Source organism: Larus michahellis, chromosome 1 (assembly GCF_964199755.1).
Source record: "Larus michahellis chromosome 1, bLarMic1.1, whole genome shotgun sequence".
NCBI classification, from domain to species: domain Eukaryota; kingdom Metazoa; phylum Chordata; class Aves; order Charadriiformes; family Laridae; genus Larus; species Larus michahellis.
Window position 1 is genome coordinate 125,643,246 of NC_133896.1, and position 26,945 is coordinate 125,670,190.

Here is a 26,945-nt window from a genome sequence, read left to right on the forward strand (position 1 = left end):
AAGGAACTGGCAAACTATCCTTTCATGTGTTATATTAAATGATTTTTTTGTGTTCTGTTTTTTAACCATTTACTCCTGGTTGTAGATCCCATTTTATCTCCGAGGGACCTCTGGCCTTCCTTTGATACTCTGTGGAAACCGAGCTGTTGTGCAGCGAGCAGCACAAGGTCGTGCTGCTCCTTCCCTCTGTGTCCTCACTGATTTGAGGGCTTCTGGCAACTGCAGCTGCTGGGGACCAGCCCTGGCACAGAAGAGAGAGCAGCTGTGCCAAGCGTGGCAGACAGCAGGTTCCAGTGATCTTAGAGGAAGGGATTAGGAGGGACCTTTATTTTAATGGGAGACGCAGCTTCTGATTTAAGTAGGAAAAATGTCAGGGGGTTTTGTGGCTGTTCGGCTTGTGCTTTTTTGCAAGTTGCTTGTAATGGAAGATAGAAAGGTACTCAAGCAAAGATAAATTCTTTAAGGAATTTAAAAAGGGCCAAGCCAACATCAGTTTAAAGAATATGAGGATCCTGCATGATGATGATAGCTGCTGTGATAATTTGGGATGGCTAATCATGTATACACACAAGTGCACTGTGATGGGTCTGACCTTTTCTGCTGTAAAGAGACAAATCTTCATTTTTGTATCTCTGTGTGTGCGCCAATCAGAATGAATGGTGCCTAGGTGCTTTCCCGTGCTGGTGGAAAAGTGCAGCCACGTGATTCATGCAGATCCCTTTTCCTAGAGGAGCATTCCCTGTCTAGCTTTGTCTCTGCTAAATGGTTGCTACAGCAGAAATGGCAAACATCACCATACATAGACGTTCTGCTCTGGCTGTAACCACCTCATCTATATCTGATGTTAAGCATGTGCTTTTCCACCCCAGGGAGCAAATGCCCTCTCAGTAAGACAATGGCATTTCCATGATACATGTGCTCAGAAGAATAACGAGGCTTGAAGTATTTCCTTGATGGCTTCATGTACCATCACAGAGGGGACAGTAAATGTGGAGAGCTGAAGGGGCTGTGGGACATCTCTGTTTATGCTCCACCTCGAGGTGCTGAGAGTCACTAAACTTAGCCATGCTGCTCAGGACATCATCCATTTCAGCTGAGCTGGCGAGGGTTTGGGGCAGATGATTTTTCCTTTGGATTCACAAGGGACATGGGACTGTGCGCAGTTGCTTTTTGACAACAGTGTCCCTTTCCTGAGACACTGGACGAAATGGTGGTTTGTCTTATACTGCGCAGGACAGTTCAGTAACAGCTGTGTGAGACCTTTTGATGCCGAGTCGTGGCTTTTGCTTTTATCTGTGAACCAAAATCATCTCCTTAGATAAGACTGATACTAATCAAGAGCAGTGCATTAGCTTTTCAAGTAGGAACTTCGTAGCATTTGGGGAGATGAAGTGAAGACTCTTTTTTAACTTCTGATTCACTGTTTAACCTCTGATTCACCTCAGCTAGAAGGATGTCAGCCTGAGCAGGAGACATCATCTGCCGGTGAGAAGCTTAATAGCAGCAGGTTGTGCAACACCCAACTGCACTGCAGTGCTCTGGTGCAACTCCCAGGCCCCAGTTCTGCAAATGTTCTTATAAGGGAGAAGCGCTTGTTTGTTGACTGGGAGAAAGTGAAGGAAAGATGCCACCGGGGCCCTGGAGCAACGCCAAGCAGGTGTCTCAAGTGTTTGAAATGTGGGGCCTCAGTAATACCATTCTGGGAGCCAAAGAGTTTCTTTTATTAGTATTAGCAGCATAGAATCAAAGAATCGTCTGCGTTGGAAGGGACCTTTAAGATCATCGAGTCCAACCATCGACCTAATACTGACAAAACTACCACTAAACCATGTCCCTCAGCACCAAGTCTACCCGTCCTTTAAATACCTCCAGGGACAGGCAGGGCAAGACACAAAATAAAACTGAGCTTTTCAGTAAGTGCCTTAGGTGAGCTGCTTGTGCCAGGCAGGTGACACTCTACAGGGGACAACTGGTTATACAGATAAATTAAAACCTGCACCAGGTAAATGTTAGCAGCTATACAGTTTTGGATGAAATAAACAGCGTAGGGTTATGCGCGTGTGTGAGGTGGTCATGATAAAGAAATAAACCCGCAGCTGAAAGTACCCGTTTCTGTAAGTAACTAAGCTTTGAGATATATATGGTTGCCAAAAACTAAAAAGCACTGCAGGATCAGGAAACCAGAAGGCAAATAAAACAAATATATTATTTCATTTTTAAAGAAGCGCCACTGATTTTTTTTCCTCAGTTTTCGGGTGAGCTGCTGCGTGATTTCTTAACGTTTGCCGTTTGGCACCAGAAATACCCTTGCCTATTTCGGGCGGGCAGCCCGCTGTGAGCCACCCCCGCACGCCCACCGGGGACGGGGATCGCCCCGGCCATGCCGGGCCACGCAGAGGGCGCCGGGCCGCCGCTGCGGAGCGGGAGAGGCCGCCGGGGTGACAGGTGGGTCGGCGGGGACGACGGGCAGCGCCGGCTCAACCAGCGGCTCCGCTCTTCTCTCCACAGCCCCGCCGCCCCCTCACCGGCGAGGCCCGGGGAGCCGCGGCCGGCGGGGGAGGCCGGGCCGGGGGCAGCGGTTCCCCCTTGCAGGCTTCGGCGGCCCTTACAGAGGCGGCCCAGAGCCTCCGCGGGGCGCCCTCACCCTCCTCCTCCTCCTCCTCCTCCTCCGCGGCGCGGCGGGGAGGGGCCCGGGCAGACCGGTCCCGCCGCGCAGCTCCCGCGGCCGGCCGGCGATCCGCAGCCGCGCCCGGCCGTCGGGCTCCGCGCAGGCCAGGCAGGAAGCAGGAAGCTACCGGCGGCGGGGAGGGCAAGAGCGGCGGACCCGGGTAGGGTAGGCTCAGCTCGGCTCGGCTCTGCGGGCGGGAGGCGGCCGTGCACCTGCCGTGCCGGCGGCGGGGGCGGAGCGGGGGCGGCGACGCCGCTTCCCGCCTTGTGCGGCGGCGGTGGCGGCAGTGGCCCCTTTCCCCGTGGGGCTGCCCGGGGGCGCCGGCCCCGGCTCTCGGGAAGGCGGCTGCCGGGGCTCAGGCGTCCGCCTCCCCAGCTGCCGCCCCCGGCTCTCCGCTTTCTTTCCTTCACCCTTTGTCTCGCTTTCCCCCGTTTATTTCCCCGAGGCTGCGAGAGACCCCCTGCCGCCGCCCCGGCCGGCGGGGTCAGGCCCCGGTCCCGAGGAGGAGTGTTTTTGGGGGCACGCCCTTGGGTTTCGTTGGTAGCGGAGGGGAGTAATTGTGTGCTTTGTGTGTGAAATGGAAGGAGATAACGGCCATTTGAGGTCTATGGCCGGTGGATTTGACAGCCCGTGGCTCAGGTGCCGGCGCTGCCGGGTGTCACCCACAGTCTGCCACTTGATCTGCCTGTGTCCAAAGGCCCTTCCGAGTCCTTGAGGACACCCTGGTGAGGGCTCGGGCTGTCTCTGCGTACGCAGGATTAACGTCAGCCCTCCCGGGGCAGGGGACAGGGTTGGCAGTACCTGGGGGTGGTAAAAGCCGGTGGCAATTGACTGTTTCCCTGAAACAGGGAGGGAGCTGCGTTTTTCGGCTAGCGCAGTGGGAAGCCTGAAGAAGCGATGCGAAGTTTGGAAGGTAAATATGGATTCGAAGTAAGTACTGGAATACTGCTGTACACGTTGCAGGGCAACAAGGAGGAAGCGAGAGTTATTTGTTGGCACTGTCAGGTAAAGGTGTTGCTGAAAATGAAAAGAATGTGAAACCGGTTTGAGTGATTGGAGTTTGTCCTTGGGCTTCGTTAGTAGAACAAAAATATAGAGGATATATTGGTATACTACCAGTTATGCGTTGTAGCCTGTTAATGTAATTTCTGAAGAATAGTTTGGTTTTAAAGCCTGGTTTAATCTACAGCAGGATGTGATCTTTATAACCTGTTATCACAAGTCTTATTGCCACAAGTTTCTTTGCTTCTGTGGAGGAAGTTTTATTTATTTTATTAAAAGCCCGTGAACGTTAGAAGAACTTATGGATATATGGTGACAGAGGTAAGCTGCTGATCAGTAAATGAGGCCTTGGGGGTCTCTGCCTGCAGCAGATGAAATCAGCCCCTGTCATATAGCGTTAGTTCCCTAAATGCTGCTCATAGTCCAGTCTTCTTTGCTGGGGCCTTGTGACTCGGGATTTACGGCCAGGATACGCTGTTAGGAAACTGGTGTGAGTATGGTCTGTGCAGCAGGTGCACAGATGTGCAGCCTTGTGTGACCACTAGCATTGAAACCACCTTTTTGTAAGACGTGTGAAGTCTTTTTCTGCTTACACTAAAGCTGTTAAATAGTAACTTGCTAAACAATTACTTTTCTGTGATGACAATTGACGTGTCCCATTATATTTTAAGCGAACTGTTTAAAGAGATTTATGACATCGGATCTTTGTTCTTTGCTGGACTCTCACTTTTTTCCTAGTAGATATTTCTGTCTGCTCACCTAAAGTGGGGTCAGTTAAGTAATACTTTTGGTGTTTGGGATAAGTGTGAGAGAGGGGAAATGGGGTTTGGGATCACCCTGAAACGGATCTGTTACTGCTGTAAGAAAAGTTCACCCCTATTCTGGGCTGCTTGTGCCCACCTCTTTTTCTTCCTACCTTTCTTATCCCACTGGAGCTATCCACAGCACATTTCAACCTGACACAAAATTACTGACAGGCAGTTGTTGGTTTGAAATTAAGAGTTAGCTGACCTAACTAGCTGGCTGTGGCTGTAAGTGGCAGTCCCACCTTTAGTCCCTGCTGCTTTGGATTCATCTTATGTAGCAGTTTGGTGGCGACAGAGTGAGTTAATATTCTCTGTTGGACAAGCTGTTTTTCAGGGCATATTTTCTGATGGATCAGCCACCCGTGAACCATGGCTGTATGACTACCAGGTCTGACACAGAGGGAGGCAGGGACCTGCAGCTGGGGGTGGGAGAGGGCAGGAGAGCATAGGGTTGCACTTTCCCTAACCTCTGCAGCCTCACAGAGCGGGCGGGAAGCTCGTGTTGGGTGGGAATGATTTTGGTGTTTGCTGATAATTGCACAACCAGATACCTGATTCAGGGCCTGGGGGAGGAGGTGGAACATGCCAAACGAGATTAGCAAGTCAATTCACTTTTAGGGGAGGAAGGTGTCAAGCTGAACCAGGCCACTGTGGAAAAATTAAAGGTATGACAAAAATGTGTTAACATAAGGGAGCAGATCCTTGATCTTTTGGTGGGATACTCTGTTACATAAGGAGGTACTAGTTTTCCTCCTTTCTTGGGAAAAAAGCCTATGCGGATAGTGAAGCGTTCAAGTTGCCAGCTTTGACACAGCAGATACTGTTTGATGTTGTCATTCAGCTGGCTGAGGAGGAGTAGGCTTGCTTTCTGTAGTAAGATGGGGGAATAAAGATGAGAGGAGAGAGGTTCACACCTCTGCCTGCCCAGTGGCAGCCTCTGAAGTTCCCAGGCTAAGACAAGCCCTTCGTCTTGGCAAGTGTGTTTTCTTCACAGGAGAGTTTGCTTTGGCTCACCTGCCGGGGTTTGCCTAGCCAGGAGAGCTAGTCCTGTTATCCTACCAGCTTCCCATCCAGCCACATGGCAGTGGCTGGTGCTGGCGTTAAGCCCTCTAGCTGGGCTAAACAGGAGGGTAGGGGTTACGTTGCAGACCCCAGTGTGTTATTTGGCATCCCGCTGCGGTGACTCTACTGTTAGCGCACAGGGAGGCTTGGCTTGCACGCACGAGTTGCAGTCACACCTTTTGCCTACAGTGCCTGTTGTCGTGTCACTCAACAGTTGGCTCAGACTTGCTGCGAAGTAACAGTGCAGCTAGTCCCTCATGCTAGTCCCTGTAATAAAGGGTACTGTCCATCTTTTTCTGTTGAGGGGCTTTGGCCCAAATTTGAATAAACAGGATGCACTCTACAACATTTTAAAACCAACTGAACTGATGCTGCGACAGGCTCACCCTTCCGTGCATGTCACGTACAACGTGAGCCTGCCTTCTCCCTTGTGCTGGATGAGCTGGTGTAGGGAGCTCAAGCGGTGAAAAAACTTTTTTTTTTTTCTCTTTTACAAATTTATCTGACGGTGTGGTGCTTTGTGCAGCACTAGTACTAGGAGAGGGAAATCAGGCTGGAAGAGGGAGTGCTGGTGAAGCCCTGCTGGCAGCATTGTTCAGCTGCCCCCACTCTCAAACTGAAGTCTCTATTCTGGGCTGAAAACACTACAGTTGTTTTTGAATGAATTTCAACCTCATTAATGTTTCTGATGTGTTAAAATAGATCTTTGTACAGTGGGGAATTGCCTATTTGTAGTCTTTCTGGAACAAAAGCAGAGTGCTTTGATGTCAGCTGGTTTTGGATCATGTTGTAAGTGCATCTTTTCCTATTGTCCCTACTGCTTTATACTATGCTGATTTCTCAAAATAGATTATACGTGATAAAATTCAGGAAAAGCTGCGATTTACATTGGCTTAAAGTTCTCCATTACATTTTTGATATCTAGAAGGATAGTTATGGTAGTTACTTGTTCCTGAAATAGATAATTGCTGATTCAAATATTATGATTAGAGAATATTATAATAACTCGATAAGAATATTTACTTATCAGCTTCTCTTATTTGAAGATCAGCAATTAACAAAAGCAGAGCAAAGAAATTTGCCACGTCGTGACTGAAGGTACATGAAGAAAACCTACAGGGTGATCAACTCAGCAGCATATCTTCCACGTTTGTTAGCAGCCTACCATTGCACAGCTTTGGGAGGATCTTTGTTACGCATTCTGAAGAACAGATAACATTGTCACAAGTACATAATTGTGTTGCCTAAAACTCGATACCAGTTGCAGAGTAGATGGCTCAGCTTCCTCCTGGGATTCGCTTCATCACTTCATTTACACGAGATCAGTGGTAAGTCTTGAAGTATGGTGCTGATCTTTGGTTTGGACAATGTGAGTTTGTATCTGGGGAAGATGATGCTGTTGCCTTGTTCTGTTTTTGCTTTTTCATTGCTTAATATATACAGCAAGAAAATATAGTCAGTTGTCTAAAAAGTAAATATTGCTGACATGTAAAAAGTGAGATACTTTGTTAGGGGAACCCAGACAGACCCTTATTAGTCAAGTGTTCTAGAGAATAAAGCCTTTTGTCCTTTTCTTTGCAAGTTATGTATTTGAAGGGTTAAACTTCAGATTTTTATTTTCAAACTCTTTGGTGGGAGGGGGTGCTCGAGGTTAGCTTTCTTATCCTAACCAGAAGTGTATTTTCTCCTCCATGATTTGATGTGTAATATAGACTTATAGAGTTACAGTTTTAGTTCTTGCTACTGTAATATTAAAAAAAACAAAACCAAAACCCTTTCCCTTTTGGAAAACTAGTCCTGGAAGTTGGATGGCATCAGTTCTTGTGCTTTCTGAGATAGAATACTGAGCCAATTGTGTGTGAATAACAAAAAAATAACAAATGAAAGATGAAATACTTCCCATTTGAGCAATTTTATCACATGCTTTCTCTAGTAGAGCAGCAAGAACAAAGTCATTTCAGTTTTATCACTTGTGAGGATGCCTTCAATTACGGGGTGAATAACTCAACTGGCAGTATAACTTGCTCTTTTTTAATGTCAATGTGATTATGCCAGAACTATAAAACAAGACCCTTGTTATGATCATAGAATCTATGATCATAATCTATGATTCTATGATTCTGTAAAAGTTTATAAGGCAGAAAATGATTGAGAAAGGTTAATTAAAAATTAGGGACAATAGTAGGCTGTGTGATATCAGACCTTTGTACGTATGTCGTTAAAAGCACAGATCCCTAAAACGCTCTCCTCCTTAAGCAACTGAAACATATGCTGCAGGTAGAGAATAGAATAGATCAGATTATCTTTGTTTAACCCTTGCAGTGACAGGGAATTTGAGTTGTCCTCTTAATTCAGATGATCTGCAGAGAAAGACCCAAGTATGCCAATGAGGTACAAAGGAAAATTCCTTCCCAATCCCAAAGCTGGTTAATTATGTTCATGTGCTCCAGCTGACGGTACACACAGTCAGTGTCAGTCCCTTAGTCCATCTCCAGAAATGTCCGATTTCCTCTGTTACAGAGGAAGGCAAAAGTAAAGCAAAATCCTAAAAGCAGGAAGGAAAGAAAGAAGTAATAACCCACAGTAGCCAAACTGACAATTCACAGAGCTGTCATTTATGCCCAAATCCTGCCAGAAAACTGGAGGAGACAGTGAAATGTGAAATCTGGTTATTAGTATGTTTAATGTTGAACTGCCTTTTAATAGTCCACAAAGGAAGGTTGCAAACAAGGCAGATCAGCTCTGTGGACTCCAGAGCGCTGCTGTGTGGTCCTGCCCGTACCTGTGTGCCAACAGGCTCCCTCCCAAAGCCAGATCAGAGCAGATGTTGTAAAGCAGCAAAACTGCTAGGGTGGTTCTTCAGGCTGTTGGAGAACAAGAAAAAAGTTCCCTTCCACTATTCCAAGATTAACAATGACACGTGTAATGTTTTTATGTAACTTAGTGCTAAAAGTAAATCTGAAAAAAATAATTCTCAAATACTCTTTTTTTTTTTTTTTATATTGTAGGTATAGAGCCTTCATTTTCTCTCTCACTTTCCTGTTGTATGCCAGCTTCCATTTATCAAGGAAACCTATTAGTATAGTTAAGGTAAGCAAGGTCGCGTCCTTGGTTAAACATCCTTCTACTCCTGTCAAACACGGAAGTAGTTGTCTCTTTAAGTATTTCCTTTTGTGAAAGGCAGTGTTAAACTTTAACTTGGAATGGTTTAAAAGATGAAAAACTGATAAAGCTCGTACACGGTGACACTTGGTAAACTTCAGTGAGACCACACCTAGCATATTGCATATACATCTGATCTTTGGGCTTAAGACTTGAAGCAGCTATGCCTACACTTAATTCAAGTGAATTAATCTAATTATAGATATTTAAGAGTTTAGAGGTTTGCATTCATATGTTTAAGAAAAGTTGCTCATAACTGATGAGACAAATGTGATAAAATTCTATTGGCATGTACAAGGCTGTTCAAAGTACTGTTGAGCATCATAGTCATAGTTGTCTGTACACTTGGGACTCTGTTGCCAGTGGAGCTGGTGGCAAAATATTATCTAATTCTAGATTTGTTAGGTTATAATCTTTGACCTGTATAACTTGCCAAACACAAATCAAATCCCTCAGGGCTGTATTGTATACAATGGATGAGTAACAATGGGCAAAGTAGCTTGATGTTAGTGAAGAATTTTGAAATTCTGCATTATCAGAAACATCAGCTCACTGTAACACGTTGTTTCTAACCACATAATTACTCTTTCATGTGATGGTGGCTTCATCCAGCAAAATACCGAGCCGTTAATAACAGCTAACAATTTTACTGATTTCAGTGGGTTTGACACAGGTTCATATAGAGCTAGAATTGTTAAATTTGTTGCTGTATGGGGATTAACAGCCACAAGTGTATTTTCCATTTTCAAATTTCCTTTCTGTATCAGGGAGAGCTGCATAAGCATTGCGCTGCTCCACATGAAGTTGAACTCAACTACAAAGAATATGCTGCTCGGATTCAGCCTGTCAAAAAGCTGTCTAATGTATCTCAGTGCGGTTGGGAACCATTTGGTAAGGGTTGTTTTCTTGGTTTTGTGGGGTTTTTTTGGTTTTTTTTCCTTTCGTAATAATGAGCTGATATTCATAATTAGGTTAGTTGCCTCTCTTGCTATTTCTTCATGTGTGGGGGGATTCAGCAGATGTGTATGGGAGGGGTGTTTTGTTTTCCATGTTCTCACTGATGTTTTTTCCCAAAGAAAAGTTAAGTTGTGAACTTACCTTATGGTATCTTTCCTACTTAAATCACTTAAACAACTGACATTATTTTACCTGTTTATAGCTTTGAGATAGTTTCAGTACATCAGTTTTCAGTCAGAAAATGGGATTTGTCTTTAAATTGTCTATTAAGGAAAAAAAGGGTGAAGAATAAAATAAATCACTATAATTTTCTGCTGTTTTAATGCAAGGTCCAACAATCATTTAAAGGAAATTACTTGGTGTTTATCTAAATTGGAATTTTTCAGAGTCCTTATCTGCCAGAAAGAATATTTTTCTTCCCATTTTAATGGAGAAAAATGGGAGACTTTACTGCAGAATAGAGTTGACAACTTACTGAATAGCTTATGAACCTGGCCTTTCACTTAAATATTTTCCTACTTACAATTAAACTTGAATTTAATTGTATTTGAATTTAATAGAGGTTCTGAATCATTCCTTGACACTTTTATCACTACCAAGAACATCAGTGAAGTAGAATAGTCCATTCTGTCAATGTGCCAGTCTATTCCAGTCTATCTAGCCATCCGTTCTAATTATTCTTTAATTAGCAATTAAAAAAAAAAAGTCCTACTCTGTTCAAAGATAATTGAAGATCTGAGCTCTGGATTTTATGTGGACAAAATTCTGTGTATTAACTGCCTGGTGTAAGGTAATCAGTCTACTGAAATGACTTAGTCCCACAGGTTTCCAAATGTATTGGGACGCAGTTAAACTTAGTTGTTGGGTCTTGTCCCTGGACAAGGGGAGACTGAGGTTGCTCGTCAAAAATACTAGTTAGCTTTCCTAATGCAGACTTCTGAGCTCCAGTGTCCTCCTTTTTCCATAAACACACAGATTATTGCAAAGCTACCCCCTTGGGATGACACTCCAGACTTCTTGTTTCAGCTCTCTTTTTCAGGCAGGAAAGCTGGCCGGCTGGGAGTAACACTGAAAGAACGAATGCTCTAATAACTCTGACTTTATTCCCAAAGTCAATGGGAATTGTGGCGCCTTGCAAATACACAAACTGGCTTTCTTGGTATGAGCTCAGGTCTCTTTGAGACTAGACTTGATGTTTCTGTCTGGGTGGAGTCCCTCCTGCTCCCTCCATCCTGCTGACAAGTTCCATTTAGTTGTCATTCTGGTCATTTGCTGTACAGAGCAGAGCCCTGGTTGGTTTTTTATAAACAGGACTTCTATCTCTGTGCCTTAGGAGTAGTTGGAAAATTAAATGCAAAAGGCTTTAACCATTTAAAAAAAAATATATATATTAAGCTGATTCCTTAAAAACCTATATGATGGATCTATATGATGATTTTGACTGTTAGGACCTCACATGTTTGCAACACATCTTTCCACTTTTAACAAAGTCCATAAAAGTTTGGGGTTTCTTTTGTCTAAGGACTTATAAGAAAGGGGCACCTCATTAATAACTGATGTTTCTTCTCTTTCAAAATTCTGTTTTGAATAAGGTGGAATTAAGAATGGGCCTACCAATATTTTCCTAATGTGCTACAGACAAAATAATCAGTTGTAGAGGTGTTAGGGTTTTTTTTTTGTTTTGGTTTGGGTTTTTTGTTAAATAAAATGTGTTTTGCAAAATGGATACTTAAGTCTAAGAGTGCCCTTTGAAAATTAAAAGTCAGTGCATGTCCGCTTACATTTTTCTTGTAATATGTAAAAATGGTTGGGAAGTTACTGGTACATTTAAACTGACAGTTTGTTTTGATAATTATTCTTAGATAAGAACAACTACAAACAGTTACTGGGAGCGCTGGATTACTCATTTCTGTGTGCGTATGCAATTGGAATGTATTTAAGGTAAATCTTACTCTCTTGGAAACCTGCTTCATGGCTTACTGTTAGTATATGAGGCTGTACCGCTTCTGAGATATTGTCCTTTCCTGCTCTAATGTTTCTGGTGAAGAGAGTGAGAACTTGGATGTAATTATCCCACCTCTGTGCTAGTTGCTGTGGAAGAAAATGCATCATCCTGAGTCCCCAGTGGTATCATAGCTTTTGGTTCATAGGAAGCTTCCCTACCCACCCCTGTCCTGACTGTTTTGTGCAGGAATGCTTTACAACTGACAACTGAGCCTGTCGTTCCTTCATATTGCATACGAAGGACTATATGCTGGAATATATGTCGCCAAACTTTATCAGTCTCCAGCTTGCTCATGTAGACTACGCTGATTGTCCTGGCTTTCTCTGTAGTCAAAGGACAGAAGCACACACCTCCTAAAAATAATAACAAACCCATCTTAAGATGTGCAGTATTAGCTACCATTTGGAGATGAATCTTTTTATTGACTAAAACCAGAACCTTCCTAACTAGAATCATTAGCAAGGGAGACAAGTCTCACTTTAAATTGTTGGAGACACGTCGCACCTTACAGGTCATTTGGAAAGTGACGATGTAAGTAAATAGCTTCCAACGTGCTCCAGGAGAGTATCTCCCCAAAAGATGGTTGTGCGGATGTCAGCACTTAGCAATTAGGGAGCATGAAATGTTTGTTGTTTTTTCCTGTCAAGTGCTAAAAATTGCTCACGTACTGCAGATGAACAGCAGTTACCAGTAAAGTTTCTCCTCAACCAGAATTAAACAACACAAAAATATTCTTTATTTGTGAAGGCTTGGGGTACGATCTGATTTTTAATTGTCACCTTTCTTTTTATTTCCTTCCACATTCCCAGTGGAATAATAGGAGAACGGCTGCCTATCCGGTACTATCTGACAGTCGGGATGCTTGCTAGTGGATTCTTCACTGCAATGTTTGGATTGGGTTATTTCTATAATATACATAATCTGTGGTTTTACATAATGGCCCAGGTAGGCACGATGTTATTTAGATACTCCGAGTTTCCATGGTGCTGTTTAGTGTTGTATTAGGGGTTTTTTCAGTTGCGAGCAGTGATTAGTGGTTGGACGGGAGGATGTAAATGCTGGCATACGTTGTCATTGATGACAGGCAGAAATGATAGAGTGGATAGCCCCAGGTTTTATTTTTGAAAAATGTTTTTTTTGTGGAAGAAATCTTTGAAAACAAATTAAAACGTTTCAGTCTGTGTCAAATCAGTGATCAAATCTTTGCAAGCTTAAATGTGGGTGAGTTTTAAAACAAATGTATTTACTTTTGTCAGTCTGCCAAGACCTGAGTGACGCATCCTGGCTTTCTCTGCAGGAAAATTACATTTATGCTGCTAATGATGAACAGTCTCCCACATTGGTGTGGCTGAGAACAGGCAGCTTCTGTAACGAGATTCATTGTGTGGGATTTTTCAGAGCGCTTGTAGATCTAATCAGGCGTCACAAGAATATTTAGCATCGACGTGATGTGGAATTTAGCTCAGGACCAGGATATAGTTAGCACTCGTGAGTCATTTCGGACAGGTCTGCGCCTTGCACTGCTGCTTCCTTTGTGTTATTGCAGCAGCACTTTCACCGCTGACACGTCTGCATGGCATTGTGCAACGCAGCATGCAGCGATACTAACTTGGGTACTGCAAGCTTTTATAACCATTTCACCAAGTCATCCGTTTAACCGTGTCACTGCCCCAGCCCTCTTGGCTTATGTGGTTTCCAAGACAGGAGCTGGCTCCTTTAGGATTAAGCTAACTGTCTGTACCAGTGCCGCACTGCCTGGTGTGCTCACTGAGTTCTGTAATACCAAGGGTGGTCTCACACCACCAGCCTAATTGGTTTTTGCTAGGTAGAGTGAGGTTGTTTCGTTGCATGTTCAAGTGCTGGTTGTACGTGTGAATTATTGTGTTCTGATCTTTGTGTTAATGTGTCGTTCTAGATAGGGAGCTTTTTAGGAGGTGAGATGAGCTAGGGTTATGGTCTGTGCAACATGGAGGCTGAAGTAGCTCTTACTTCAGCCTGAGTATAGTAAGTTAAGTTTCTCCTCTCAGTTTATTTACAAGTGCCTGTTAAGCATTTTAAAGTTAGTATTCAAAGTTATGCAGCCTCCCCTAACATTTTCTTTTTTTCCACTTTGATTGCAAACATGCTTTGCTTTATGTTCAATTTGAGATAAGTAGTAGTATGTTGCTGTTTGGGCATGGGGAATTCATTTCTCTGTTCAGCGTAATGTGATTTTTGGTAAGCATGTGATCGATTTACAATTTTTTGTGGTTTAAATCATGAAATAATTGGAGAGATGTAGGCAGTGGGAGGAATCTGCAAAAAATGGTAACTTGTTTATCCTAGGAAAAGAATGCTTTGAAAACCCCCTACTCAATTTCTAAATTCAAAGCATTTGTTTAGGCTTCCTTTTCCCAATGCAGCACTCGGCAGGAATTGTGTAGGAACCTGACTTATTATAGGGTATGTTTATTTATTATTATTTTTATATACTTTCAGATAGCTAATGGGTTGGTGCAAACCACTGGCTGGCCGAGTGTCGTTACATGTATTGGCAACTGGTTTGGAAAAGGAAGGTAAATAATACGTAATCCAAAGTTTTGGAAGTACAAATCAACACGTTCTGGGCTGTAATATTATAGTCAAATTAAATATCTTTCTTTTGCTTCAGTGGTTTTTTTTGGGATGAAACAAGCAGTTAGGTAGATCCTTGAGAGGAATTTTCTTTGTTACACTGATTAGTTTGTATCAGTTTGAAATATTCTCTCTCATATCAAAACAGTGTTCTGTGGTAGCTCTTTAGTCTGATGTTTAATTTTTCAGATGAAATATTTCAGAACTGAATTAAGAATAATTCCTGCAAATATTAACAGTCTAAACCCACTTTTAATAAAGGCTGTTATTATGCCATTTTAATGTGGAATTTGTGTTTTCATTTGTGTTTCAAAGTAGTTGTCAGGGTGCAACTCTAAAAGTGTCTTTTTGTCTAATGTCTCTTTTTCTAACACACTTACAGAAACTTGAAAATTTAATTAAAAAAATAAAATAAGTATGACATCGGATTTAACTTTTTATCACTTTCTTTAAATCATCTTTTTTTTTTCACCCTTAATCCTATATAGAGATCACTCATTATGTCTATTGTCATATCATACAGGAGTTTTCCATAAATTTTGCATGCTAAATCCATTGGCTCTGATAATGGTTGATACAAGTAGTAATGCTGCTGTAGTGGCATCCATTGTAGACACATACCATTGAATGAAAATTATTGTCAATTGTCTCAAGAGAAGGACATGCAACAATAAAGTATATGCTTTCTATATAAAATCATGGGATAGTTAAGAAGATGTAGGCTCAAACTAGTTTTCCATAGTCCCTGCAGCCTTTGTGGTGAATGTTACAAAACAGAGAATGATAACCATCAGTCATACAGTACTGAACGAAATTGGTAAGTCTGTGCAAAATAAATAGGTTTATTCATATTTTGCTTTGTGCAAAAGCAACAGCCTTTACTTCTAGGAGGCTGCATAGTGGACTGGTGGGTAAGGCTCTGGTTTGAATGTCAGTGATCTGGTTCTTGTTTTCATTTTGCTACAAATTCTGTGAAACATGAGCAGACCTCTTAGATCTTGTCTTCAGCCAAAAGAAAAGATTTGGTTTAGTTCAAATTAGGTTGCTCCAGGTAAACTCCAGCTGAGAGGAAGGCAGTTTTCCCATGACTTATGAGAAAAAAAACAAATTGCTAACTGTCATGATTTCAGTAGGATTTTTGTGGTTTAGGTTAGCTCAGCTGGAGCCTATTTACAGCAGCTCTAATCTGGGATTTCCAGGCAGACAGCAATTTGATGTGTCTGTTAGCCAAGCTTGTGCAGGTGTTATCTTCTACTAGTGCCTAGCAAGTCCACAACGTGATCAGAAAATACTGAATTTGCCCTACCTATCCTGTACAGATTGTTTTCTTCTGCATGATAAGTCTAACGTATCCTAAAAGCATGAGATTATTGGTGCAGTGTGTTTCCAGGAGGACTTTCATTCCCAGAAGCATCAGACTTAGTGTGCATATGCTATGCAACATCTGCATACTTGTTTCTATTAAAGAAACTCTACCCAGAAATGAGCAAACCCGAGTGGTGCCATCAAATGCAGGATGAGTTCTGTCATACACAGACTATTTAGAACACTTCTATTAATATTTGGGTTCCTCGAAATTGCCAGATGAAAGACTAGCATAAAGAAGTGGTCAGTTAAAGAACAATAAGATTGCAAATATTTCACTGACACCACAGATGAACAGTCACTTTTGATACGCTTTTCTCGATATAGTAATGCTTATTGTTGAAATAATAAGAAATGTTTGTGGTTTTTTTAAATGCAGGAGAGGTTTGATCATGGGAATCTGGAATTCACACACTTCAGTGGGAAATATCTTGGGATCCTTAATTGCTGCTTACTGGGTGTCTACGTGTTGGGGTCTCTCCTTTGTGATGCCTGGTGTAATCATTGCTGTGATGGGAATTGTTTGTTTCCTGTTTCTTATTGAACGTAAGTGCTTTAATGGGATAGAACCATGGAAGGCTCATTATGGGTGAAGAACACCATCTGTTTAAGCTAAATGACCCAGTGCAAAGTATATTCCTCAAGCTATGCCAATACTTACAGAACTTCTAGGAAGTTCTAGAACACTAGATGGAGAAGAACCTGTGTATGTCTAAAGAGTTTATATGCTCAGACTCTGGCATAACTGAGAGAGTAAGGCTTCAGAATTCGGTCCACTGCCCTGTCATTACTGCCCTGTCTCTATAAATTGTTCAAGTGTATCTTAGCAGCATGTCCCACCTGGCTGCAGTGTATATTCTGTGCTACCGCTGAATCCATGCCATCTGTATTCTGTGCTGTGAAATACAGAAATCGGATGATAGAGCAAGTTTTGTGACTTTAAATTAGACATTAAAAAGGAATGCCTTGCCTTGTCCCTATGTAGACTCAGAGATATTAGTACGAATGCTTATTACTGTAACTGTCCTATCTCAGGAAGTAAAAAGTTCTGGGGATATAACTAGAATGCTGTAATGAGCTGGACTGCTAGAATAGCACTTAATGTGGTCATAGGATGGGAAGGGTACCATGGAGCACCCTTTTCTTTCTCCCTAAAGATACAGTTACACATTTCTACCAGGACTACTTCTGTGTTGTCTGTACTGTTGGTTTATTGACAGTAAATTACACTGGTGTTTTAAGAGCTATTCATTATGCTTGTTTCCACTAGTAACTATGTGTGGTATTGTATTTCAGATCCTAAAGATATAAATTGCTCCTGCACACCATCCAGTGTAAGTGAATGCTTTTTCTATTTTGATTTTTGCCTCCTAATACACATGTTTATTATGATAGTTCTGGAAATCAGATAAGCTGCCTGGCCCTTTTGTTGCCAGGCTGTTATAACTAACCCTATACTTGAGGGAATGATTGGTCTTCTGTGCTTCACTGGTAAACCAGTAGCTTACTTTCTGTCAAAGCAATGTGAATCAAGAGGTGGATGAGTTTGTTTTAACTAAAGTTTTGGAATAGATGATCTTACTACAGTAAACCAAGTAAAAACTGTTCATCTTTTTTTTTCTGAGTTCTCTAACTTTCCTCCGGTCTTCCTGGGCACCTTCAGAGCATTTTGACCTATTCTCCTGCTCTTGCCTTCCTTGCTTAGGTATGGCATAATGAGATAGTTGCCAACCATATCGTGTGAAGGGTCTTGCTGTGTGAGAACCCTGTATTAGACATTGCAGAAAGTAAAGAGCAAACAGCCCTTTTGCTGTGGGCTTGGGGATGGAAGGTGGGATGTTCCCTGGAATAGAGGAAAGCACGGTAGGAGCACGTGGCTAGGGAAAAGAGGAAGCAAGGGATGGATATGAAGCCGAGGTGAAGATATTGGCGCAATTAGTCTGTGTCAGTGAGTTTAGTCATGATATAATGTGGCCTATATTTAACCAAAATTGGCATTAATGAAGAGCTGTGAAAAGGAGAGAGAAACGATCTGTGCTTAATGGTATGGGTCACATGACAAATCTATGCTTTAGTTTTTGTGACATCACAGAATAATTTAGGTTGGAAGGGATAAGACCTCTGGACATTGTATGGTCCTACCCTCTGCTCGTGGTAGGTCTAAATTTGACGTAGGATCAAATTGCTTAGGGCTTGTCTGTCAAATTTTGAAATCCTCAAGGATGGAGATGCTGTTTATACATACATGATTTTTTTTCTTTTTTTAATATACAGTGAGTTCTTAGACTGCATTGATCATATGTTTTACTGGCATCAAGGCAGTGCATCTTGCTATTTATGAGAGCTTAGACTTAAAGGACTTAAATTTCGGCAGCTTTACTAGATGTAAACATACTATTACCCATACAAACTGTGGAACGCATACTGCCTGGATCACGAGGGAAAACGCAACTCTTGGCGCAAGAGTTTGAAAATCCAGTATCAGAGATTGACCGCTCAAGGCATTGTTGAAGGAGGATTGAAGAGTGTGTCTGTGCAAATGTCTAAGCTTTCTTTGGGTTGCTGAACATTGTGTGTATGCGTCCTTGTGCCGCTGTGGCAGCAAAACTCAACTTTTAATTGTATCTAAAATGAAAGCCTTTTCTTTAAGTCTTAGTATAAGGTTGTTCAAAACACAATTTTAAAAGTAGGTTGGAAGTAGTTAAGCTCTGGTACCAAGATGTTTGCCCAATGTTTTGGACCAAAAGTTCGTAAGACATTTTATGTACTCAAAATTAAGTAATGCAGAAAGCCATGTCAATGGCCAAAAGATGTGCCTTAGAAAGCTTTAGCTACTATGTGAGGAGATGATTCCTTCCTTTCTTGCCTCGTGCAGCTCTGACCCAACAGGAGGGAGGCAGTCCAAATAGAATGAGAGAAAAATAACAAGCGAGGGAAGGGAACAACAAAGAGAGCATTAGGAAGACGGGCTGTGCATAACTTCCTGTAATAGAATGTCATTTGTAGCCCAGTTTCGTTTAGGAGTGTGCTTGCAAGTTCATTTCTGTTTCATGTTCCATAGGACTCTGGTACGTGTTTGTCTCTAATGAAAACCTAGAGCAGCGTGTTGCTCCAGGCTCTTTCTCCTTTGGCTCCCAGGGATCTGTGGGCAACCGGGTCTGCCACATTTTCAACTAGTTTTTTGGAAGAATAGTAGGGGGAGATTGGCAAAGAAGGTCTTAAGGTTTCCTGTGGGTGAGGGCAAATCTGGGCTGTTGGGGAAAGGGTTGGAGGGAAGGACCCAAGGGACATGTTTTCCATTGCTAGGGGATTACACGAGGAGATGGTCTGCACGTGTAGGTATACGTGAACTATACCTTTCAGCTGCAAGTCTCACAGGTAGATTGTACAGGGGTGATTGCTGTTTTTTTTACCACCCTCCCCAATAGTTTCAGATAGGCGGCTTTTCGAGTAGTAACTGAAGGCAACTTTTCTAGTGTGTGTTATTTCCTCTTTACCAGTTAATGAGGTTTTTCTCCTCATGCAAATTACTCTTGGTAAAGCTTCTGAAAACTTTTAATGGTCTGTGAACTCCTGTTCTTAGTTTGTTACTGAGAGGTAAGGTGTGCTCACAATGCACTCTGTATTTTTCATTTAATTCTCTTTCATGTCTTAAAGGTAACTTCTGTCAAGTATGAGAATACTTTAAGTGACTCTTAGAGACTTCTACCATTTTTTTCCTTAGCTTTTATGTAGTTCAGAAATGTTCCCATGAACACTTCAGCTGCTGTTTATAATACCTAGAGCATTATGTTTACAGAATTTGCTGTTAAGCTTTATGGAAGTAAATGTTTGTTATTTGTTTCAAATACACTTTTACTGGAAAGCATAAATAAAGAGTTCTGCACAGCATGTTGCTCATATGTCTTAAGGAACCGGTATGGAAAAATTTGACATTCAGTATCCACTTGCCATGATATTTTTAACAAAAATACAGTATTTTAGGAGCTTTTTTCCCCTCCTTCCATTCACCACCTTTTTCCCCAGTCCCAGGAAGGGGCTAGCATTTGAATTAATCTCCTCTAGGACACCAAGATGATCACTGCTCCAGGCACAGTCTCACTGTGTAGGGATGCATTTGACCTTCTGTTTCCCTGGAAACCTTGCTCTCCAGAGCAAAAGGCGTCACTTCTTCCTTCCCTGTTCCTTATATTCACATCTGCAAATCTTGTAGGAGATTTATAAAAGTGCTTCCCCACCTGCCTTGGACCCTTCAGTTTAAGATTTGCCATTGTCTTGGGAAGCTGTATGCCATTTGAATTGCTCAAATACCTCTCTTAGACCTGTGTGGTCTGCAAAGTACAATGGATTCTAAATCCTTAGTAATAGGGCTCACAGCTTCTGTTAGCTGCGGGCAGGGTGGTTTTAGAAGTTAAGGAAATTACTAAGGTAAGAATAGAAGTTCAGGAAGATCTACAAATGCAGATGTGGTAGCAACCGTGTCTGATTTTAAAGAAAAAAATTATTGCTAATTGAGGGAAGGCTCATGTAATAAAATAGACTGTGTTTTTACTGGGAAGAAAATATTTCAGCCATGTTGTTCAAGGCATAGAATTTACTGGCAGGGATAAAATGCTAGCTGTCCTTTTTTTGCTCAGTCATTTCAGTGACAAACTGAACAACCTGTGTGCTTTTGCAGATAGTTAGAAATGTTTTTTCTAAGAAATTAAAGAAACACACACACTTGCTTTGCTCATAAGGCTGTAATAGGTCTCTGGACAGATGCCTTGGTTAGGTGCAGGCAACTCTGCCAGCTGGTGCCAAAAGCCAAACCCCAGTGTGGAAGAATGAGGCCAGTTAAATTTAAGTACAACTAAAATAAATGTTCAACATGAGGGAAGGACTTAGGGTAGATTTATATTAAGATTTATAAATCAGATTCATCTCTGTGTGATATTGCTATCTTCAAATAATTTGGTCTACTGTTTATTTGCAGCATGATTGTGAGCCAAATATTTCCACACAGTTTGTAGTGGTGAGTAATCAGATTTCCCTGAGTTGTCCAGAAGCACAGGCGGCGAGCCAGGCACAGAGCCTCGAATACATGGATCTTCTTCACTCACCGATTTCTTGGGCTGTGCTTCATTTGCTTGTATTCACTTTGGCTCTGATTTATAAATCTGAAATTTGTTTCAAAACAAATATTTGAGTACAATAAAGCGCTTTTAAATGCCAGCGTTGGAGGTGTAATCTATAACTTTACAAAAGGCTATACCTATGACAAAAGCAAGCGAGAAGTCAGTGTGCTTTCTTAAGCATTGGTGCACTTTCATAATGAAAGTTAAAGAGCAGATTTACAGGTATTTGTGAAATGTGATGATTTATAACTGGTTTTATTGCTTCTCATCTTTTCTCCCTGTACCTTTTTTTTTTTTTCATAGGTAAGCATGTTAGTTGCAGCACATTCATACAGACCTGTCTTTATGTTCTAGGAACTTTCTTTAACCTGACTTTGCATTTCTAGGAAACTTAGCTCTCTTTAGCTCCTGGGGCAAAGTGTTTGTGCATTTGAAAGATACCAGGCTGCAGTTTTTATCTTCTGAAAAAGAGAAAGAAGTCTAAGTATTAAATGTGCAGCCTCTCAGTCTAGTCCTTTTCCCCAGACATTTCCTCCTTACCGCAGTAAATCTTATTTTTGACAGTCAAATGAAAGTGTCTTTAATTTTTTTTTTCTCTGCTGAGCTGCTGAATAAAGATGTAGATGACTTGTCTCTAGATAATGGATTTTCTTCCCCACAGATTATTGTAAATCACTTTTTTGACAGGAGCCTAATTTTCTGTAAGATAAAATTTAAAAATCTGTTTTATCAGATGCTGGGGTTTTGAGTGTTTGTCCTTAAAATTTTTTTGCCTTCTTAGAAGGATTTGGTTGATGAATGGCAGTTTGCCTGAAGAATACTGCAATACATATTGTTGCATTTTTGTTGGGGAAGAATTGCATAGTGATTGATTTTGAATTAAAATGTTCAGTGTTTTATTATTTGTGGTGGTGGGGTTTGGGTTTTTATTTGGGGCAGAGTTTGGGGTTTTTGTTTTATTTTGCTTTTTTAATGTGGCATCCAGGGTGTGATTAGAAACTTAAAACAAATATCTCATCCCTGAGGAGTGCACAGTGCCTCTTGTGGTCTTAGCAATAGGTTGTCCGTACCTGACTGCAAACCTACTTTGAAGCTGTATATGTAATTTGGCGGACAAACCTTAATGTCCCTGACAAATCTTTTTTAAACCAAGGATCTCGGAATGACGTTTACCAATGAATGCAATTTTTGTTGTGAACTGATACACTAATGTGCTTGTTAATAAGTAAATATAACAAGTAGGCCCGTCTGGGGCCCAAAATATAGCTTGTCCTTCCTGCCCACAAGAGCACAGTCCCTTTCTGGGTTAGAAGAGTAGTGTGAGCGTAAGCTAAAGGCATAAACTTTTATCTTAAAAGGGATAGGAAAATGAAGAATCAAGGTTTTCCTGAAACGAAACAAATTCTCTGTTGTTGTGAGGATCATCTTCTTATGAGAAAAAATCGTTTGCAATGTCAGTGAAAGTTCAGCAGAGGAAAAAGCAGATAAATATGTTAAGAATGGCGTCACTGTGCTCTGAATTCAGCACGCTGCTTCTGTATAAAACCAGTATGAAATTAGCCTTCAAATAAATTTGTGATTGCATTTTATGTACATTGCTGTAGGTCTGCAAAAGAAGTTTTAAAACCGAAAATACGCAGTTATTTAATGAAAGGCGCTTCATTTTGCGTTATGTTTATGTTACAATGCACAACGGTTTTTGTTGCAGAGAAATGATCAACACTAATGTAGTCCTTTAAAAAACAAGCAACAAAAGTATGGGGTTTTTTTGTTTTGTTTTTTTCAGAGTTCTAAAACCATCCTGAATGGTGCATGTCGATTCAGAGTCCAGATGCCAACCTTAAATGCTAAGGAAATGAGCAAACCTCAGGTAAAATACAACATATTGTTGTAAAATAGAAGACTTCCTAAAGCTCACATGGAATATTCCCATAGATTTACTATTGGTAAAGATTGCTCTTCATTTTATTATGCTGAAATCTACTTCCATCTTCATACAAAATGTAACTTCATACAAGAGAACTAAGCCTTATCTAACATAAATACTGCAAACTGAGCTGAATAAGTCAGCATGCTTACTCACTTGGTCTTAACTTGCGATCTTCATACAATTCCAGCAAAAGTAATGCGCTGCAAAGTATTTTAAAGATAGCTATTTGAAATCTTTAAGCTACTTATACTGTGTTTGTCCCCTCCTTGCCGTCTCACTTCTCTCCCTTTTTAATGTAATAGGTGTATGTACTTAGAATATTACACACGGAGACACAGAGTTCTAAATGTGAGCAATTACTCACAGAAAGCCTGCTTAAAACTTGTGCAGGTAATTCTCACTGGAAACTGAATTCTGGATGTGCCCATGTGTTGGCAGAAAGACATTTTATCTTTTGATGGACATTAACTAAAAATTTCCATTTGAAATTTTGTATTTGTATTCAGTACACTTGGCACATCATATCCTGAGAGGGTAACTTTTTTTAACTTCTTTCAGTCTTTTACAGGAAAATAGAAGCTTTTGTTCTTTTCGTCCTCTGCCCATAAAATAATAATCAGCATTCACAGAGTATAATAATCAGTGTTGATGAAAAGGTTTTGAAATTTTTGTGAAGGAAACACTTTACTCATAATTTCAACCAGTCCAGCTTAAACCCTTTCTGTATGGAGTTTATTCATATTTGGTTTTAGCTGCCCAAGAATAGTCTCCAGCCTGAAAACCATTTGTCAGTATTATTTCACAACCAGCTGGAAGATAAGGGGAGAAGATCTAACAACATCAGCAGGTGTCTTTAGACCAGTCGTGAAGACAATTAAAATATAGTCAGGAAATTAGTAGACAAAGATTTCTCTTCTAACTCTGTTAGTAACTCTAATTGGCACCCTCGCTGTTGGCCTGCACTTGCCTGCAAGCGGGCAAGGAAGACGTATCCCCCCCCTCACGCTGACTGCTGCTCCCTTGTGAGCAGGACAGAGAGGCAACATGGACAACAAAGCATGAGAGCACTTGCTGGCAATCCTGTCAATATTCCCCCTTTTTTTAATTATTTTTTTTTCCCCTTCCACCCTGCCAGCTGGGTTTTATGTTTGTAATATGGAGTACTAACAAGGCTTTCAAAATAAATTAATAAAAAATTAAAAATCATTGTTTGTCACTGTTTGGGACCCCCTGATTTTCTGCTGGTGACAAAAGATAATCTTATTCCTGTCGAAGTGGAGTTGAAGTTGAACATCTTTCCTTCCTGCAGTGGTTGTGCTACAGTTATGCTGAGCTGATTATCGCAGTCAGCTTTTGTGCCTGCACAAACAACAGATGTTTTGGATTTATGAGCTGGTCTCCTCCAAGCACTCTGGAATGGCAGCTTTTACTGATTTTTCATTGACCTCTTCAGTTACTGTAAAAAGAAAGCAAATATTCAGGATATGCAGTGATTAGAAGCAGAATGTGGTTTTGGCTGCGTTACCTGAATACCTCTGTGTGTTCATTACTGCTTATATGAGGTTAGCTTCTTAAAAATTACACAAAATCGAGGGATAATGAATCCTTCCCCAGCGATCACGAGTCTGCCATATGCCTAATCACACTCTATGACTTGCTGACAAGGCTGCACAATGCTATCTCTGCCAAGCACAAAGTGCTTTCTTTATTTTATCATTTGGCTATGTAGAGTATAAAAATCCCATATTGTAGATAAAAGTTTCCTGCATGAGTTGCTAAATAAGTTATTTGGACTTCGGTCACTTCCACTTCAATATTTAACCCTCTCTTCTTAAATAGGCTTAGAGCTACCTGTCTGAGCAATGCGCAGCATTACCTCAGACAATCCTGATCAGGTTTGCTGTGCAAATTGTGCAAAAGATTTTCACATAAGAAACTATCAAGACGTGTCTTCCTTTGAACCAGTGAGCTTGTTCTGCATAAACATCCCTTTTTTTCCCTTTTTTGTTTTTATTGTTAGTAGCTGATGGTTTGAATTGCTGCTGTTAAAAATAATTCAAGTTATGAAGTTGCTTCAGTAATGCAGAAAATAAATACTGATGATGATGCAGTGACTCATGTGCCATAGCATAGATTTACAGTGCTGTGTTAGAGGTCTCTAGATGTTTTCCCTGTCTTCTAGTTCCTGCTTCATCAGGGTGCACTGTCTCTTGTAAATCTTGGATCCTATCTGCCAACCCTGTACAAATGTTTTGGATGCTGTATGAGAGTTTCTAAAATAATACTAAGAGCCTAGGCTCAGGTGCCCAGATGGTTCCCTAGTGTTTTCTCCCAAATGCAGTTCTTTAAAAAAAAAATTTATTTTAAATCACTGAGTGTTAAATAGCAGGATTGAATTTGAATTTTTCCAGCACTTGATTTTTTTTTTTTTTTTCTTTCTTCCTCCATCATCTTGCCAAATAGTAATCTGAAAGCTTTCATCTTCATAATAAGTACGGGAAATGGAATGATGTGCTGTTTGATCTTTACTAACCTATAGCCAAATATATATGTGAGGCTTAATTCTTAATAAGGCTTTATTCAAATGCACAAGAACTGGAAGAAAGAAGACGGTATGTAGAATACGTCCATAGTTACTAAGAGTATGCATCTAGGTAAGTTTCTCAGCGAGCAGGTGGAAGCGAGGATAGCTGTAGGTAAACTCCAGGCTTTTATAATTTGTGGATTGCAATGGTCAAATGAAACAGACATGAAAAAATAAGTGATTGCTTAGCATAAAGCGCTCAGTATCCATAATTCAATTGGAAAGATGGCCTGCATTTAAATTGGTGAAGAAGATTGATGTTACGGAGTCTGAAAAATGGGCTTAATATTTGTATAGAAGGAAGATAATAACATGCTTTTATACAGAAATGTGTTGTAATACTGAGTAGTACATTGTTCCTTTCTTTTTCATATGGTGTTGCTGGGGGAAATTGCAGGATCCAGAGATGGAGCATTTGCTTATTGACAGTGAAAACTGCAGTGTGTCACTGGACTCCAGCCCTGTGGCCACTGGGGAAGGTAGACACGGGACATCAGCTATCAGCTTCTTTGGGGCCTTGCGAATACCTGTGAGTACATCTGCTATTCTTGTCTGTTCCTCCAAGAATTAGGTTTTGCCTCAGAATCCTTATTACCATGAAGTTCTAGATGGAGTAGTAGATGACATTAACTTTGCATCACAGGCTTTGATTAGCATCTCTGGTGTATATAGGCTAAAGCAGATCCTGGTACACAGGACAAGGTGTGCCCTTCTCCGAGGAGAAGTGAAAAATCAGTACAAGAGTACTCTCTTGTATATAGGCTAAAGCAGATCCTGGTACACAGGACAAGGTGTGCCCTTCTCCGAGGAGAAGTGAAAAATCAGTACAAGAGTACTCTCTTCCCCAGTAAGCAGATGGCATAAGCTCATTGGTAGCATCTTAGAAACTACAAGCATCTAGGCTTCAGTGCCCATGTAAATGGCTTTTTTTTTTTTTTCTCCTCATTATAAGTAATATTAGAGCAGCCTATAAGGTAGTGGTTCACTGGTCTTAGAAATGACACATGGATATTAAGAATGGAATAGCAAGCTGAGTCTGTAGGCACTGCTCTGCATCAGAACTTCCTTCCATGGCTTCCCTTTAACACACTTCAAAATTGTTTTTAAAAGCTTTAATTTAAAAATATTTTGTATGGTTTATATTGAGAAGTTTAAGATGGCCCAAACGTTTGCAGTGCTTGTAAAAGGAAAGAAAGGAAGTTTCTTTTAGGTCAGAGACAATTGGCCTTGATTGTCCTCTCAGCTTGAAGTCTAGCAGCTTCAATGGGATGCACAAGAAGAATTATATACAAACCGATTTGGACCAGGTATAAAGGTAGGGAAGGAAATTCCCAGCACTGTATTCCTGCATGCTCTTGTTCTGTTCAGTCTGATCCTCTCTCTCAACTGTTTTTCCTGTGGCAAAGCGGAAATAATGGGTAGAAAAAAATTGCGGCTGACACCTGCAGTCTCTGTAACTCTGCAGTATTTTTCCTGCCTGTTGTTGGGAAGGGTCACAGCTGTATGTGAAGTAGAGCCAGCTGTGTATGTGTGTTGTCCATGCATGTAACTGCAGTGCTCCATACCAGCAATGTAAGAAATCCTGACTCGAACAAAAACGTATCAGATGGCGAGGGGAATGAAGGTAGGTTAATACAGTAGTTTAGTTGCAGCCCTGTTCAGTTAGCATACTTT

At 41.2% G+C, this 26,945-nt stretch overlaps 1 protein-coding gene across 5 annotated transcripts in view; it reads left to right on the forward strand.

Annotated features, from left to right (window-relative positions):
• The first annotated feature begins 2,386 nt into the window (after nt 1-2,386).
• Nucleotides 2,387-26,945, forward strand: part of SLC37A1 (solute carrier family 37 member 1) — a 45,891-nt gene continuing 21,332 nt past the window's right edge. The window contains exons 1-12 of one of the 5 annotated variants that reach the window (XM_074602697.1): nt 2,387-2,445; nt 3,517-3,581; nt 6,590-6,866; nt 8,547-8,628; nt 9,468-9,591; nt 11,520-11,598; nt 12,472-12,607; nt 14,141-14,217; nt 16,020-16,186; nt 16,937-16,974; nt 22,544-22,627; nt 25,669-25,800. In XM_074602697.1, coding sequence (XP_074458798.1) covers nt 6,811-6,866; nt 8,547-8,628; nt 9,468-9,591; nt 11,520-11,598; nt 12,472-12,607; nt 14,141-14,217; nt 16,020-16,186; nt 16,937-16,974; nt 22,544-22,627; nt 25,669-25,800 — 975 coding nt within the window. In that variant the 5' untranslated portion in view covers nt 2,387-2,445; nt 3,517-3,581; nt 6,590-6,810. Of the gene's footprint in view, nt 2,446-2,670; nt 2,829-3,516; nt 3,582-6,584; nt 6,867-8,546; nt 8,629-9,467; nt 9,592-11,519; nt 11,599-12,471; nt 12,608-14,140; nt 14,218-16,019; nt 16,187-16,936; nt 16,975-22,543; nt 22,628-25,668; nt 25,801-26,945 lie in introns of those variants that run through there. The other 4 variants (XM_074602690.1, XM_074602681.1, XM_074602672.1 and 1 more) reach the window with 4 other exon arrangements.